Genomic DNA, 18,480 nt, shown 5'->3' with positions numbered 1-18,480 from the left:
TGCAAAGCCAATTAATCACATTTATTCGTGTGCCAGTTACTCTTAAAAGATAAATCGCAAATCGGGTACAGTATGCCCACTGTCCTCTTTTTGGGGGGCTGTGGGTGCACAGGGGCCCATTGCTGGCTCGTTAGTTACAGACGTACAAATATACACTTATAGATAACAAAAAACAGGAAATCATCATAAAATGAGGTGAACTGGGAAAAAACAAACAGTGAGGGGAAGAGGTATACTCCTGGTGATGCATTACTTAATTACAAATGAAAGTTGCTCAGTCAAATTTGAAGTAGGTGTTTAAGAATTTAAAGGTACATTTATTTTTCATATCACACATTTTGAACCTATAGGATTGTTTGTCTTTAAATGTCTCACTGAATTAAATACACAGGACCTTAATGAACAAGTGGAAACTAGCCCTGAGGGCTTATTCGGGTTATCCTTTTAGCATTATTTTGAATAAATCTATTCCATTGTGCTTTTTTGCAATCTGTTAAATTACTTGATCAAAAAAAGTCACACCAGGCCCAGGCGGTGGCGTAACCGTCTGGGCACCCGACTGGTAATCCAGTCGCAGTGGCCTTTACTGCATGTCTTCCCTCATCTCTCTCCCGTTTCCTGTCTGTCCCTTCAAAAAACCAATAAAAGGCGTAAGCCGCAAAAAATATCTTAAAAAAAAAAAAGTCACACCAGGGGTCACATCAGGGGCTGCAATTGATTGGAGCAACGCTGTGCCACAGACACAGTACTTGTTCTAAAGGTTGGACAATTGCAACTTTGCAATACCAAAGGGTGGGGCTTAGGACATACTGAAGGATGCTCATGCTATAAAAACTGGGACAGTATTTGGTGTGTTTATTTCAGTCGTGTTGTCTTGGGCTAGCTTTACTCAGATTTCTAATATGGGTGATGCTTCCACAATGGGGACAAGGAGAGGGCTGACAACCTCAAAGACGCCAAACATTATACAGTGTGTGTGTGTGTGTGTGTGTGTGTGTGTGTGTGTGTGTGTGTGTGTGTGTGTGTGTGTGTGTACGTATACATGTATTTATCAACAACATGCATTTGTTGATAACAGGATCTGGAACTCAGCGAGGAGTTAATGATTACAGCCGTAAATGGCAAAACAATGAGAGCCCTGAAAGTCTTCACAGAAAGTATACGCTACCTGAAGGACCATGCACTGAGATACATTAATGGACACGCAAACCTTCACTGCTTCTGACTTCACCTGGGTTCTGACTGTTCCTGCTATTTGGGATGCTTCCGCAAAACAGTTCATGAGAAAAGCAGCAACTGAGGTAATTGTCTCCACCAGGCCGAAGGCATGTGGGGAGAGTATGTTTTGCACTCCGTCCGTCCGTGTGTCCGTGTGTCCGTCCGTCTGTCCGTCCGTCCGTCCGTGAGCAGCTAATCTCGGCCACCGTTAACCCGATCGATGCCAAATTTTGCACACACACTCCCTGGATGCCAACGATGAACCTCTGCCCCAAACTTTCCACAACGGCCTGTTATAGCGCCACCAGGAGGCCGCTTTGTGCAAAACAAGTTTTTGCACAGTACACCTACAGATTTTGTCCAAACATCACGCAAATTGGTACACAGTCTCTCTAGAGCCATTCAACGAAACCGGTCTTTCAGATTTCTCACACTCCATCCTGATTGGTTAAGATTGGCTTCCAAAATTCACAGGAGTGCTCAGTTTCAAACAAAATGCTGCAAATCATGAGCACATCGCGTGATTTCCGTGAAATTGTGCACCCACATTCCCACTAGGCCGAGGACGAAATGCCACATGAACAATTTCAACTCAGACTCAAGGTGGCGCTATAACTGGCCGAAAAGTGTTTTTACCTCTAACTGCATGGATCTGTGGATAACTTTGTATGCCAACTCCCTAGAGGCCAAGGAAAAACCTTTGCCTGGAATTTTTCACATCTGCTCTTTATAGCGCCACCAGGAGGCCGACATATGTAAAACACATTTTCTATTATTACTCCTTCAGATTTTATCCAAATTTCACGCAAATCGGTATACACTATCTCCATAGTCATGTGATCAACACGGAGCGGCACCATTTCCCATCTTCCATCCTGATTGGCTAAGATTGGCTTCCAAAGCTCACACGATTCGTCCATTTAAAAAAAAGGCCACAAATCACAAACACAGTGTGCAATTTCCGTTAAATTATACACGCACATTTTCACTAGGCCGAGGACGACATGCCACAATTCTTTCCTCAAAATCAGCCTCACGGTGGCGCTATAACAGGCCAATTCCTGTTTTTAGCTATAACTGCATCGATCTGTATACAACTTATGTATGCACACATGGAAAAACATTGTACCTGCATCCCTCCAACACGAACCTCTGGCCCAAATCTTCCTCAACAGCCTGTTATAGCGCCACCATGAGGCCACAACCTGACCTGCCCTGGTGGAGACCTGTGCCGATTGGCACTTTGTCTAGTTCCATGTTGTTATTACATAGATGATGATCAAAACTATTATCTGGAAAAATCATTATGGTCATCTCGAAACCCAAATCATCAGCTGATTCATTCATAAAACATACCTAAACATACATAACTCCCCAGAAACGTTATGAAATTAAACTTGTTTACTTTGTTCATTAAATGTAACTTTTATGCATATAACTGCAGATGTGGGAATATACTACAGTTAATCCTTTTGGACACAGGTTACAAATATTATTTATTAAGTTTTACAAACTCATATCCCCTGTTGTCCAAAATTGATGCTTCTTAATGACGATGATTCAGTAACTTTAAGTTTCTGGTTGGTAGGAAGCACAGCTGCAAAAATATGTTGGCAACCTCCACATGATCTCCCCTTTTAACCAATGGAAACAGTTTAAATTAACTACTTAATACACATACATTTTTGTCACTCAAAATCCATCCATACATGGGGAAAGCCCCATATATTGTGCCCAGGTCTTGTGACATCACTATGACATAGTAAATCAGGGATCATATCATAGTATATGCGACCTGATGTCGCAATTAAGCCCATATATGGAGATCAGTGATGTCATCAATATTAGTATATGGATATATGTGGAACCTGTTCTGTCATTCCATTATGTTGATCCTTCCCCATCCATCCTTCCTTTTCGATGTCTCTCTTTTGTCTGATACATTTAAACTCTAGACGGGCCGCCCCAAAGTTATTTGTGCAGCCACGCCTGGCAGCCGGTGAAAACTAGAGTTCTCAACAGGCCTGGAAATTAAGGCCCGGCCCTACCTGGGCCCTCATTAAACCCTGTATACTCAAGCCACTGCCACCTCTGCCACCCTTAGATCTCCATATATGGAGCTCACCTGTTCCGACATTCCATATGTTGATCTGACCTCATCAAACCCTGTACACTCAAGACACACTCCATATATGGCATATTAATTCTTTCTATCTTTCTTTTCAGGCTGGCATTGTGGGAGAAAGCCAAATGGACAACAAATTGTTAATCGCATTGGAGCCAGAAGCAGCCTCCATCTGGTGTAAACAGCTGTGTTCAACTGGTTTTGTTGATGGGAACTCATCAAATGCTAAGTACACCCTACAACAAAAACCTGGAACAAAATACATTGTTGCTGATTGTGGAGGTATGTTGTGCTGTGTAATTATAGTGTGTGCAAGACAAAGTAATACTCATCTGTACATTCGTTTTATTTACAGTTAAAATATACAGCAAAAATCCTTATCTTTAAATGTATGCAACTTCACTCTACATTCTTCCTGTTGTCCACTTTTTATCCGTTCATATTTTAAAGCCTAACATTGTTGTGTTACAGGCGGTACCGTTGACATCACGGTGCATGAAGTATTGGCTGGAGGTGTCCTGAAAGAGCTGGACAAGGCCTCTGGTAATAATATGGGAGGGGAGCAGGTTACCAAAAACTTTAAAGGTTGCCTGAAAGAAATATTCTCTGAAAATCTCTGGAATGACTTTGAAAAAAGGCATCCCAGTGACCTTCAAACGCTGATGTATAACTTCATTGTCCTTAAGAGTGTGGATGAGGCTGCAACGATCTCCTGTCCTTTTAACTTAGCAATGTTGGCTCAGAAAGAGCAACCAATAGAGAACTTCAAGAATATGCAAGGTGTCAGCTGGGACGAAGGGTCGATCGTACTCTCAAAAGAAAAGATTAGATCTTTTTTTGATGAAAGCCTGAGTGGCATCACTAAAAGTCTGGAAAAAATCTTTAAAAAGGATCTCAGCATTGACTACCTTCTGCTAGTGGGGGGTTATGCCTTAAGTGCAAAGTGCTGTGCCCTGCGTCGCCCCAGCAGGCAATTTTGAAGGGAGCTGTCATGTTTGGAAGAAACCCTGCAGTAGTGACATCACGAAAAAGTGCTTTTACTTATGGCATTGATCTCTCAGGACCGTTTGATGCGTCAAAGCATAAGCCTGAGAAGAAATACACAACTGAGAGGGGTGACCGCTGTCGTGATCTTTTCAAAACACTGGTGACAATTAATGAAGATGTGGGTTGGGATGAAACCAGAGACCACGTCTTAATGCCACCGCGTAGAGAAACGACATCAGTGTGTATCACGTTTTACCGCACAGAAAGGATAAATCCGCTATATGTAGATGATTGGGGAATAGAAAAACTTAACTCATTTAACGTTGAGATGCCAAATACTAAACATGGGCTGGATCGTAGATTCAAGCTTCAAATCAAATTTGGCTTCACAGAAATAACAGCTACTGCCACAGGTACTGATGTGGAGTCCAACTCAGTCAAACTTGACTTTTTGGGCAAATAAGAAGATAAGGGTAAGACTGTTGCAGATAGTCTTAAGCAGAGCGACTTGCAATGTAATTGGCATAAAACCTGACAGGATAAATGCAGAGTGCAAAGAAAAAGTATTTAATACCAACTTATTTATACTTTCTTCATTTATGAGATTAATATACTAGGCAAGTATTAGCTATGTGGTATACGGGGGAAATGGTGGTTTTGGTTTACCGGTAAATATGTTTTATTTGTGTGATACTTTATACTAGGGCTGGATTTGGTTTATTAGGTTGAGTTGTATATGAATACTTAATTCTGACATCATGTGATGTAACTTTGTATTTGATGTTAAAGAGCAATAATACAAATGTTGTAGACAATGTTCTAAATCAAGTTAATTTGTTAAATTGTATTATTATTCATTATTTATTATTACAATATATCAATGACCAAATTATGTATTTAAATTTCGTCCAAAAAATGATGTAGAATTTTCTTTTGTCTTGATTTTGATTTCCTTTGTTTTATCTTTTTTGTATTTGACTTGTAGTCTTCTGTAACTGACACATGAACACATGTGGTTGGCTTTGAAAATGAGTCGCTGTTTCTATGAGTGAATATCATGTAACTCTAAATGGTAATGTAACATCTAGGAATTGAATATGAAGGACCTCAATGGAAACAAGCCATGGATATCTTGACTTATAGATCCTCTTAGCAGATTTTGTCTTGAACTGTACTTTCCTGTGCTTTGTTTTTGCAAACTGTTAATAAAGTATTCAATCAATCAAGCAATCAATCAGTCAAATATTACAACCACAATGTGAATTGTTTGTACAATACTTTGGGCCAATACGTATTTGTAATACAAACTTTGTTTTGGCATGGCACTTTGCCATCTTTCATAAGTGTTAATGTACAACTCTAGCAAGAGGAGAAATCCATAATAATCATATAAAAATGATAACTAGTGGAGTGTGATTATGTTATTTTCTTACCACAATATCAACACATACGTTGTGTTCCCCAAAATGGTCAACATTATATTTTACTTTACTTTCAAGAACCATTGCCAGCTAGATAAATGCCAGATAGATAAATAAATCACCTTCAGGCGGTGATTCATCTATGAACAATGACCACTCAGCCATACATTATCCCTTACATAACCACTCCAAATCAACACAGCGGACCTGTGACGTAAAAGTGACAAATACAAGTTAGGTGCTATGTACAGTAACATTTCAAATGCTAACTGAGATACAACTAAAATAGTTAACTTAAAGGTATCTTCAGTGATTTCACTAAGTTTTCAAATATCACTTTTCTTTTTCTTTTTTGTGATAATCTTCCCTGCTATAGTGTGCTGACCATATAAGGAGTTCCTCCCTGTCCCCAGTTCACCCCTGGGGGTCAAAAAAGCTTAGGTTTCATTTTTTGGCTAGAGGGCCCATTCTTCATCCAATCAGGATAGAGAGAGGCCTTAAGTTCCTCCAATCATGATCGAGTGGAGGCAGGCCTTGGTGTGCATGCTGTTGGCCTGTTGCACGTCCCCCCCACTGTAGAGCGTGTGCATGTGTATTGTTACCGGGGCGGACCGGGTTTCTTTTCCAAATCACCCAAATCACTGAATGCTCCTTTAACGGCTAACATTTTCGTCATCTATTGGTTGTTAGAAATCATACAGGATAAAAAAAAAAAATCGGAAGAGATGGGGGGAGCAGAAATGGAATACTATAAAGTGTATAAGCTGATAAATGTGTTCTCTTCCCTGAATCTGGATTAAATTGGTGACCCACCTGCATGTTTACCCTTTTCTTCAGTCGCCTGGGGAAACCTGCTGTATTGTGCAACACTGACACCTCGTGGAAATTATAGGATTATAGATGGCCCTCAAACCACCAATGACAATTAGAGTAAAAAGGTAGATTTAGAAATAGTCAAGATGTGTTCGAATATTTATAATAATTATTTTTGATGAATTCCTTGGATCCGAATTGTATGGAAAATCTTGTATATGAGATTTTTCTCTTGGCAATATCGGTAGAGGGCGCTTCCGGTGGAAAAACAATCCCTTTCCGGCCAAAAAGTGCATGTTATACGTGTGGTGGGGAGCTCAGAGTGCGTCCACTAAGGAAAGTAGGCTTTCTAATTAAACAAGCCGCCTTTGTATTGGTGAGTAGGTAAAAAGTTTTTAATATTTCCACTACAGAGGAGAGGCTGGTCTGCATTTCATGCGAGGGCTAGAAGCAAAGAGTGGCAGAGCCTTAATGCAACGGCAGCAAAGGGCATTAGGGCTATGGACCAGAGCCTTAATGCAATGGCAGCAAAGGGCATTAGGGCTATGGACCAGAGCTAGGTGGTGTAATAAAATCCGCAATATTGGTTGACCCCTCTTTCTATAGACTAATTCTTCATGTTTGTGGTGCCCCCTATTATATTACATGTGAAGTGAAAGTGCTTTTGGAGGTGCACTTATATTGGCATCAATTTAATTTAACTATAAAGTTCAATTTGAGTACGACAACATGTTTATGGTTTATGTCTAATTTTTGTAAGACATCGGCCCCACAGATAGAATTTTGAAGGCAGTTATAAGCAAACGTAAGGAGTATCAAGACTTGATGACGTTTACCCTTTGTATCAAATTATCAAATCAAATTTCTGCAACAAACAGTTCCTTTTCTAGCATTTGTGGTGCTTCTATCAGTGAAAGTGAAATGGCCTTCGGTTCTTCGTTGTTCAGAGGCCCCCCAATATGATTAAAATTTGGGGTATAGATCGGAAGCATGCATTTTGGATCTTTGTCATTTTTTTGTAAACCAGGTCCCTCCCACAAACTTTCGAGGCCAAAATCACCATTTCCCCATTATACAGCGGTTAATATATATTCACCTCTTTTTACTATATTGCATAATCTGGGCCTTGTTACAATGTAAAGAGTTGGTCTCTTTTCAGGCCGCTTGACAGATAGCCTTCAAAACCAGCCCTGAGCGGTGTTATGGCCATTTGAAGTGTTAAACAATAATATATAGTGCCCCATATGTGTGTATTTTTTTGTGTGTGTGATTTTTTATATTCATGGCAGACCCCTGGATCGTATTTGGGCCAACTGAGAATTGGAGAATACGCGTCATATACTGTACACATTACAGCCGAGCTTGGAATTTCATAATTATTTTTCTTTTTAGGGCACAAAGGCCAAATGCCAGGGCAGAAAGGCCATTCAAAAATACAACTAGATTTGAGTCTAGGCCTATTGATATAATTTAAATAATTTAAGGGTTAAGGAAAATATATGTATTTACAGTCTGATCCATGTTCAGCCCTGCACCAATCACAGTTACTTGATTGGTTTAAAGATGGGTATAAGAATTGACAAGAAATACATATTGACAAGAAAGAGACACTGGTACCTACATAGAGGAGAAAGTGGTGCAGTCAGCTGGCGCAGTATGGATACTGTGGCCTCAGGGCATGCCATTCTGTTTGATGGATGGGCACAAGGTCAAACTGAGGGGCAACGACAGCCATGGCCTTCGTGGCCTCCTTGAAATTCCTGCCCTGCATACTACAGCTCTGAGTTGCACAGGTCTGAAGCCACCTGAGTAATTCACACAACATATAGTTAATGGTAAAACGTGTGATTAACTCGGATAAGAAGCTGATGAGACCGTTACCATTGTCTTAGAACATGCAGTGCTAGAACTGGTGATTTAACCTTAGATCAATACACAAGTCACATGACAGACATCACTCCTGCTCTGTGAGCCCTGATATGTGGCCTCTGGTGTGACTTGTTTTGATTGATTGAATACTTTATTGCCAAAAGGATAACCCAAATAATCCCCCAGGGCTTGTTCCCATCAAGGTCCTGTGTATTCAATTCATCAAGACATTTAAAGACAAACAATAAAAAATAGACTATTCTTATGTTTGATGGGGAAAGAAATAAAAACAATAATAGCATTTTTAAAAGCACCTACTTCAAATTTGACTGAGCAACATACATATAGTTTAATGTTTCAACGGGAGTAGGCCTATCTATACTTTGACTAAAGTACTGGGTTGAGAACTTAGTAGAGCCTCACTTTGAAGCATATAGTGATGTCCAGGACCCTTCACTGACCTGGGTCTGTTGGTCATTCCTCGAAGCACGTTCGGCGGCCATAGCTGAATGGTTCGAGAGCCTGCCTGGGAAGCCGAAGGTCCCATATGGTTCAACGTGTCCCTGAGCAAGGCACTGCTCCATCCTCCACGCTCCTCTGTGGGTAGCACTCAACTGGGTGAAGCTGAAAAGTCAAAAACAAAAAGGTTCATAATTATACTTGAGTGAAAGTTCAAAAGTATTTGGTATAAAAATGTACTTAAAGTAGAAAGTAGTCATTATGCCTGTCCCGTTTCACACGTTTTCATTATGTAGAAATGTCTAAAAATATTTTGAAAATAACATCGCAAAGCATTGTGAGCTTATAGATCGGCTATTTTCAAATGGCCGAAATGTATCTACTGTAGGGCTGAAGTGGGTAATGTATGTTGTGTAGTAATAATCAATATCTACAAAGTAACTAGTAACTAAAGCTTTCAAATAAATGTAGTGGAGTAAAAGTACAATAATATTCTCCCTCTGGGACACAGACCGAGTAGACAAAAATGGAAGTCAGGGGGGTTAAATCAACTAATTAAATGATTCCCCAGCTTGGCTGCAGCTCACCGCTCCTTGGCTGCGGCTCACCGCTCCAAGAGATGGGTCAAATGCGGGGAACAAATTTCACTTAGGTGTGTGACAAATCGTACGACTTTGACTTTGATCTCTAAACTATGCACACACCTCTGGCAAGAAATGCTCTGAAAATGTAAGACCCTGAGAGGACTAGCTGAAAAACTATAAGACCTGTGTTGCCGTGTGCTATTTGATCCAGTTTGATGTGTTTTAAAGTCATCAGTAGACTCTGTGGTCTGACTTATTCATATTGTTGCATAGAATGTTTAAATAAGTTCAACTGGAATGAGCTTTTCAACATGGAACAGAGTAACAGACCTTGCTGTAATGATGAACTGAAAAATAAAGTTCTGTGAAATCCTCACAGTGAACACAATTCTGCTCTGTCCATAACACTGTCCATGGTGCTGAATCTCTCATCTCAGAACAGAGACTGCATTTGAAAGCTTAGTTTATCTACACCTCTAGTGTTTATGACTTATGGCTTTTAAGTACATTTAATATTGAGATGTTAATTTCAGTTCCACACATTGTTTGTTGTGTTATTTACAAGATGGTTTGGCCACCATCAAATTGTTGCATATGTGTCGAAGAGAATTGTAGTTGAATATGTTTACATGATGAAGCAGCATGACTGTTGTACTTTTAAGTACCTTTATAGCCTATGTCTGAATGGCCATTGATGTTGACGCAATCAGGAGTCCTTGCCACACCTTAGCTTTTCTTGAATTGACTTGTCAATACAGTACATGTTTGTGAAAATCAACTTGCTGGTAGTTAATATTAATAAATATATTTATTTGTACATAATATGCATGGTGAATGTGAATACAGGTAAAGTGGAGACACTTATATTTTCTCATTTACGGCACATGTAATATTGTGGTATTACAGTTACACCTGGCCCAAAGTCAAAATCAGTAACTCCCACAAACATTCTGCAAGACACAGACTGGAGCTGGCAAAATGTTTGGGAACTCTGAAAGATTACTGGCTTTTACTGGTCTATTTCCTTGGCTATCTAACCCATGATACATCAAGGCATGACAAGCACTTGTGATTACCTGGACATGGCTGTTGTTTGTCCATGCAGTTGATTATATTATATACAAATTAGCACTGACATTTCAATTACTTTATATGATCGTTATCTAATGCACACCATAGGACAAGAATGTTTAGCAGCTAATTAGCCTATTTTTTGGCACAGGTCTATTCAAGCTGATTTGAGAAAAATAATGTTTTTCGCTCACAAGCCCTAAAGCAACAAAATATGAGCATATTTTGTTGCTTTAGGGCTTGTGAGCGAAAAACATTATTAAGTAGTATACAATAAGTAGTAGCCTACTATAAACAAATCTCTGCTGACTGAAATGCTAAACATCCATTACTGTGGAAACCACATCGTGAAAGGCACTTACCCAAATCACAATAACTAGTAGGCTATGACATAATGTCTGAAATATATATAAATTCCTCATTACCATAATAAACAAAGCAATTTGGACGTTAACGCACTCATAAACCAAATGTAAACAGCAGAGTTAGCTTGGAAGCTAACGGTTAGCTTGCAAGCTAACAGCAACGTTTAAAAACATAAGGCAAAAGAAAAATATTTACACACGTCACCATGATTATTTACCTGGCACTGTCCTTTGGTCGTGTGGAGATGTTACCATGACAACACAAATACACAAACCTAGTGTTGATATCTCTCGTGGTCCACCTGCAGCTGTTTGTTGATATGGGTGACGTCAGAGCGTTCTGTGCACAAACCGTTGCTAGGCATCAGCCAATGGGCAACGGGCGACCAACAGAATAAAGCCTGGCTGTACACACTGTTACACATCACTTCTTTCTTTTGGAGACAGTACAGCTCAGAAACTTAGCAGGAGAAGACCTATCCATTATGATGGCGGTGACACAAAGTTATTACTCTGGTAGTTTCAATGCTGTGGTCGACCACTCGGAGGAGTGCAGGGAGGAGAGATGGAGGATCAAGGAGGATGAGTGGCTGGCCAAAACCGTTCAGAGATACTGTGGCGGGCCTCACCTGCAAACCCCTTCACCGCAGAGGCCCACGGCTTTGACGCAGAACATCACAGGACTACTGCCACTACCGCAAAGGGCCCCTCGACGGAGACGGCACCAGGGGGACCCAGAGCGGACCACCCCACAGATCACACCGAGTGAGGGAGGCGATGGGAGCCGAACAACAGTCCCATGGTTGTGCCTGACTCCGATCCCACCTCGTACATGGAAGCCCACCAGACACCCCAACACCAACCAAAAGAACGAGAAGTGGAACCTGGACGCAAAGAAAAAGACTCTCATCATTGGGGACTCGAACTTGAGTAACATCCCACCTTTCACAAAGACCGACTTGCAGATCGAAAGTTATCCAGGAGCAAAGTTCCAGCATGCTGTGGAGCTACTCAAGAAAGTGAAACCCAACACCCAGGTCCAAACAGTTGTTCTATCGTTCGGGATCAACGAGCGTTCCCGGCGTACAATGACCACAGCACAAAAGGCCATGGAATTGGCAGTGGCAACGGCCCAAACAGCTTTCCCGGCAGCAAAAATCATTGTCCCCCTGGTCACCTTCTCTGAGCGCCTGGAGCAGAGTGAGAAGAGGATCATGTGGGACCTGAACGCCACCATTACAGCCCAGAACCACCTCCCCAAACTCCAAGAGCGGGACTTCAAAACCGGGAGAGACAACATCCACTGGACAGCTGAGACAGGGAGGAAGATGCTAGACCATTGGCTAGCCCATTTAAACTGAGAGCTCAAGACCCTGTAACCCCCCCCTCCCCGCCCCGGCCCTTTTAAGGGCCACTTCCACTCCTTTTGCTGTGACCTTGCCGTGGTGGAGTGGCTTAGTGATTCAGTGACCCTGGAACCTATCGTGGTGGCGGTTGACCTGTGGTTTAACCAGCACCGGATTGGTCACAGGAGAGAGTCCAAACTAACAACAGCAATATCCCTTTCTGTATTTGGTGTTTCACCAACCAAGTCACAGCTCCACTGTACAGTATTTCTTTGCAATGCTGTCAGTAGTCAATTTAGTCAGGAAATGTGACACAATATGAATGAAAAGGTGAAATATAATGTGATTAATAATGGTACATACACGTACGTAGAATGTTCACAAAATATACATGCTATACAAAATACAATGCAACATAGTATTCTACTGCAGGTCTTGAACTGGATTCATAATATTAATATGTCAAATTAGGCATTTAAGTTTTCCCAGTCTGACTTAGAAAATAGCATTGATCATTTCAGGTGCATACTGTACATAAACCATGTTCTTAATGTGGTAGAAATGTCGACTGCTATACAATAAACACATCTACAAGGTATTTTCATGTCTGAAATGTGTTAAAATTACCTGAGAGAAAAAAGGGGATAAAATACACATTCTGTCCTATTTATTCAATACTGCTTTAAGAGCAGGGTCGAGAGTCTGATGTTCAAGGCTTAAACACAAGTAGCACATAAGCTAATAGTCAGGGGATATTAATAAAATCTGGGAATACATTTCGTACCAAGAATTTTCTTCACCAATGTGTTTGTAAAGGTATCTACTAACATATCCCACATTGGTTTCTACTCAACCACCCTAGGGGAATTTTTGACAGCTGCTGAAAGTTGGGGTACCATACAACAGGCAAAATGTTCTACATTTCATTATGCTTTTAAGTAGCATGTGACGTGTCAAACTAGTATGTTTTCATGATTCTGAATCCATTCCAAGCATTAGTTTTTCACGAAAAACACTCCTTGGGTAAAAATGGCCATAGCCTTGGGCAAGTGGCTATATCGCCAAACAAGGGGGTCTATGGCCAAACTAGGGGGATTACATGATTCTGAATCCATTCCAAGCATTAGTTTTGCACAACAAACACTCATTGGGCTTTAAACGGCTATAGCCGTCATCACAAATGTGATGAGGTCAGCACAAATGTGATGAGGTCAGCACATTTTGGCACATTACACAGACCCTTCACCAGCAGGGTCACTAGGGTCACTATGTCCAGCAGGGTCAGGGCCACTAAGAACAGCAGGGCCAGTGTCATGAGGTCCAGTATCGTCAGAGGCATGATGAATCTATAGGGACAGAATAGAAGGTTGCTGGAGTTCAAAGTTGAAGTCCCCTTTTAGGTTACGACTCTTGTGCTTACTTGTAGTTATAGGGCTGTCACGATGACTAATTTAGGTTGACGAATAATTGTCGCACAAATAATTGCATTTAACGATTGAATTGTGTTTTTGGCATTGCACATTGGAACTTTGATATGAATCTAAATTAATCTGGTTCGAATGCCTGTCGGGTGTCTCCCTAGGGAGGTCCTCGAGGCACGTCCCACTGGGGGGAGACCCCGGGGCAGACCAAGGCGCAGTTGGAGGAAACACATCGACTCATTGGCCTTGGAAAGTCTCGGGATCCCCCAGGAGGAAGTCACTAATGTTGCTCTGGAGAGGGAAGTCTGGAACACTCTGGTGGAGCTGTTGCCCCCACGACCAAACTACAGATAAGCGGTTGAAGATGGATGGAAATATTGACGATTATGCAAAATCATTGTGATTATCTCAAATAATTGTTGTGTGTGTGTGTGTGCGCGCGTGCGCGCATGTGCGTGTGTGCGTGCGTGTGTGGTCACGGTCACACACGCACGCACACACCACGCACATCCCCCCAGAAGTTAGTTATTTTCCTGCATCATAATAGTAAGGTAACAATAATGGTACAATAATATTAATGCTGTTTGAAGGTGTGTTGTGTTGTGTGTTCCTACCTACGACTGTATGTCTGGAGGAAAATCCTCGTCTCCTGACATTCTGAAATAGGACACAGATTAAACATTAGTCTGGTGACACTTTATATAATAGAAGATTGGGACTCTAGTCTAATGCATTACATTTACAATGCACTTACATAAGGTTTCATAACGCCCGTTTTAAACGTTTATAATCATGCATAACAACTTATAATACTTCATAAACATTGTCGTACATGATTATTAAAAAATAAATCGGTCTGTCCTTCAGTTGTACTTCAATTTCCCTTTGGGGATTAATAAAGTATATATCATCTCATCTCATCTCGTCCTATAATGGAAACAAATATTGACATGCTGCATCTTTGGGGGTCAAGATTTACATATTTATGTAGTGTTAATTAGTTGTACAGCATTGTACCATAGATTCATTCACCTCCTGGACCTGCTCATTGGAGCACCTCTCCTCCTGACACTCTGCCTCCAGATTTTCTGCCCGACGCTCGAACAAGTCCCGGACCCGGATATTCCTCCTGGTTCTGACCAGGACCCCGTGGGCTTCGTCTGGACAGAGGAACACTACGCACGCACACACACATATTTTTGGTTACATTCACAAACTCATGGATTGGATATGTCCTCATGATACACACACACACACAGAAACTGCTACTCCAGAGCAGTGGAGTTAAGTGTTTCTACCGACAGTTTGAGGATCAAATGGAGTTGCGAGCTTCTTTCAGAACCGCTTTTTAATACTTTCTAATGGTTAAATATATTCACAACAACACAGAGACGTAAAGGGTGTTCAGTATCATCGATTTATGGAGAAAAAAAATCTAAAACCTTAAAATTGGAGTTGTGAGGTATCCTCGACAGCGACAAAATTATGTATTTACAGTCTGATCAATGCTCAGCCCTGCACCAGTCACAGTTGCTGGATTGGTTTAAAGATGGGTATAAGAATCGACAAGAAATATATATTGACAAGAAAGAGACACTGGTGCCTACATAGAGGAGAAAGTGGTGCAGTCAGCTGGGGCAGTATGGATACTGTGGCCTCAGGGCATGCCATTCTGTTTGATGGATGGGCACAAGGTCAAACTGAGGGGCAATGACAGCCATGGCCTTCGTGGCCTCCTGAGTTGCACAGGTCTGAAGCCACCTGAGTAATTCACACTACACATAGTTAATGGTAAAACGTGTGATTAACGGATAAGAAGCTGATGAGACCGTTACCATTGTCTTAGAACATGCAGTGCTAGAACTGGTGATTTAACCTTTAGATCAATACACAAGTCACATGACAGACATCACTCCTGCTCTGTGAGCCCTGATATGTGGCCCCTGGTGTGACTTGTTTTGATTGATTGAATACTTTATTGCTAAAAGGATAAACCAAATAATCCCCCAGGGCTTGTTGTTGTGTATTTAATTCATCAAGACATTTAAAGACAAACAATAGACTATTCTTATGTTTGATGGGGAAAAAAATAAAAACAATAATAGCATTTTTAAAAGCACCTACTTCAAATTTGACTGAGCAACATTCATATAGTTTAATGTTTCAACGGGAGTAGGCCTATCTATACTTTGACTAAAGTACTGGGTTGAGTACTTCGTAGAGCCTCACTTTGAAGCATATAGTGATGTCCAGGACCCTTCACTGACCTGGGTCTGTTGGTCATTCCTCGAAGCACGTTCGGCGGCCATAGCTGAATGGTTCGAGAGCCCGCCTGGGAAGCCGAAGGTCCCATATGGTTCAACGTGTCCCTGAGCAAGGCACTGCTCCATCCTCCACGCTCCTCTGTGGGTAGCACTCAACTGGGTGAAGCTGAAAAGTCAAAAACAAAAAGGTTCATAATTATACTTGAGTGAAAGTTCAAAAGTATTTGGTATCAAAATGTACTTAAAGTAGAAAGTAGTCATTATGCCTGTCCCGTTTCAAACGTTTTCATTATGTAGAAATGTCTAAAAATATTTTAAAAATAACATCGCAAAGCATTGTGAGCTTATAGATCGGCTATTTTCAAATGGCCGAAATGTATCTACTGTAGGGCTGAAGTGGGTAATGTATGTTGTGTAGTAATAATCAATATCTACAAAGTAACTAGTAACTAAAGCTTTCAAATAAATGTAGTGGAGTAAAAGTACAATAATATTCTCCCTCTGGGACACAGACCGAGTAGACACAAATGGTGCCGGGGCAGCAGTGGCTCAGGGACAGAGTGGCCGGTAGAGTGGCTGGATGGGAACTTGCAAGTTTCCGAGTTCAATCAATCAATCTAATCTTTATTTCAGACCCAGGGAGATCCATATCACAAAAAAGATAATAATAAAGATAATAAAATAAATAAATAAAATGCACATATAGATGAGAACCTAACCGAACTGCGTGTATAGGGTCCGTTATTACAGCGATGATGTCATTTATTGACTCAGATGCCCTACACATGAACCTGTACATAAGGTTACGTACAGTATATACTAGCACAGCAGAGCAGGTACAGTAGGTGCCCGGACACTAACAAACATCTGGCTAGCACTGGAGCTTCTTGGCACTTTCAGCAGCAGCCTCATACAGTCATTATAGGCCATTGTGAGTCGTCTGATGCTGCTTTCTCTGTAGCGGCACCAAAGGTGTGCAGTAGGCTATACAGCAGCGTACAGACGGATCTAAAGAGCGATATCTTCACTGGTAGGCCTACCGAGCACATGCTAAATTTGGGCATACAGCTTGCGTCGCTGTCTATAGACATCCTTGTCATCTGAAAGACCATCAGAGATAATATGGCCCAAATAAGTGATCTCACTGCACACACTAAGGGCAGTGCCAGCCAGATGGAAGTCAGGAAAGACTGAATGTCTTCGGATAATCATGATTTGACTTTTTATGAATCCATTTCTGTCTTTGACCAGATAGTGGCCTTGTGGCTAGAGTGTGTGCCCTGGCCTGAAACTGGGAGGTCGGGGTGCGATCCCCGGCTGTCTCATACCAAAGACTGTAGAAATGGGACCCAACGCCTCCCTGCTTGGCATTCAGCATCAAAGGGTTGGATTGGGGGGTTAAATCTAATCAAATGATTCCCCAGCTTGGCTGCAGCTCACCGCTCCTTGGCTGCGGCTCACCACTCCAAGAGATGGGTCAAATGCGGAGAACAAATTTCACTGAGGTGTGTAACAAATCGTACGACTTTGACTTTGATCTCTAAACTATGCACACACTTCTGGGAAGGAATGCTCTGAAAATGTAAGACCCTGAGAGGACTACTTGAAAAACTGTAGACCTGTGTTGCCGTGTGCTTTGATCCAGGTTGATGTGTTTTAAAGTCATCAGTAGATTCTGTGGTCTGAATTATTCATATTGTTGCATAGAATGTTTAAATAAGTTCAACTTGAATGAGCTTTTCAACATGGAACAGACCTTGCTGTGATCATGAACTGAAAAATAAAGTTCTCACAGTGAACACAATGCTGCTCTGTCCATGACACTGTCCATGGTGCTGAATCTCTCATCTCAGAACAGAGACTGCATAAAAAAAGCTTAGTTTATTTACACCTCTAGTGTTTTTAACTCAAGGCCTTTTAGGTACATTTAATATTGATATGTTAAATGTAGTTCCACATATTGTTTGGTGTGTTATTTACAAGATGGTTTGGCCACCATCAAATTGTTGCATGTGTCGTAGAGAATTGTAGTTGAATATGTTTACATGATGAAGCAGCATGACTGTTGTACTTTTAAGTACCTTTATAGCCTATGTCTGAATGGCCATTGATGTTGATGCTATCAGGAGTCCTTGCCACACCTTAGCTTTTCTTGAATTGACTCGCCAAACTTTTCAATACAGTACATGTTTGTGAAAATCAACTTAGTTAATATTAATAAATACATTTGTACATAATATGCATGGTTAATGTGAATACAGGTAAAGTGGGGACACTATTTTCTCATTTACGGCACATTATACACGTAATATTGTGGTATGACAGTTACACCTGGCCCAAAGTCAAAATCAGTAACTCCCACAAACATTCTGGAAGACACAGACTGGAGCTGGCAAAATGTTTGAGAACTCTGAAAGATTACTGGCTTTTATCTTGTCTATTTTCTTGGCTATCTAACCCATGATACATCAAGGCATGACAAGCACTTGTGATTGTGTGATGGCTGTTGTTTGTCCATGGAGTTGATTATATATACA

General features: G+C 41.1%; 1 protein-coding gene across 1 annotated transcript; it reads left to right on the top strand.

Moving 5' to 3' along the window:
* Positions 1-1,196: 1,196 nt before the first annotated feature.
* LOC310871267 (heat shock 70 kDa protein 12B-like) lies at positions 1,197-11,310 on the top strand (the record flags this gene model as incomplete). The annotated part of the gene is made up of 4 exons (XM_083782755.1): positions 1,197-1,301; positions 3,445-3,625; positions 3,815-3,909; positions 11,221-11,310. 4 exons carry the CDS (start codon positions 1,197-1,199, stop codon positions 11,308-11,310), a joined length of 471 nt encoding a protein of 156 aa, XP_083638881.1.
* Positions 11,311-18,480: the final 7,170 nt, after the last annotated feature.

The sequence above is a fragment of the Protomyctophum parallelum genome (assembly GCF_964188405.1).
Source record: "Protomyctophum parallelum genome assembly, chromosome: 14".
NCBI classification, from domain to species: Eukaryota; Metazoa; Chordata; class Actinopteri; order Myctophiformes; family Myctophidae; genus Protomyctophum; species Protomyctophum parallelum.
Note: the sequence above shows the minus strand (reverse complement) of the source record. Positions and strands in the feature narration are given on the sequence as shown.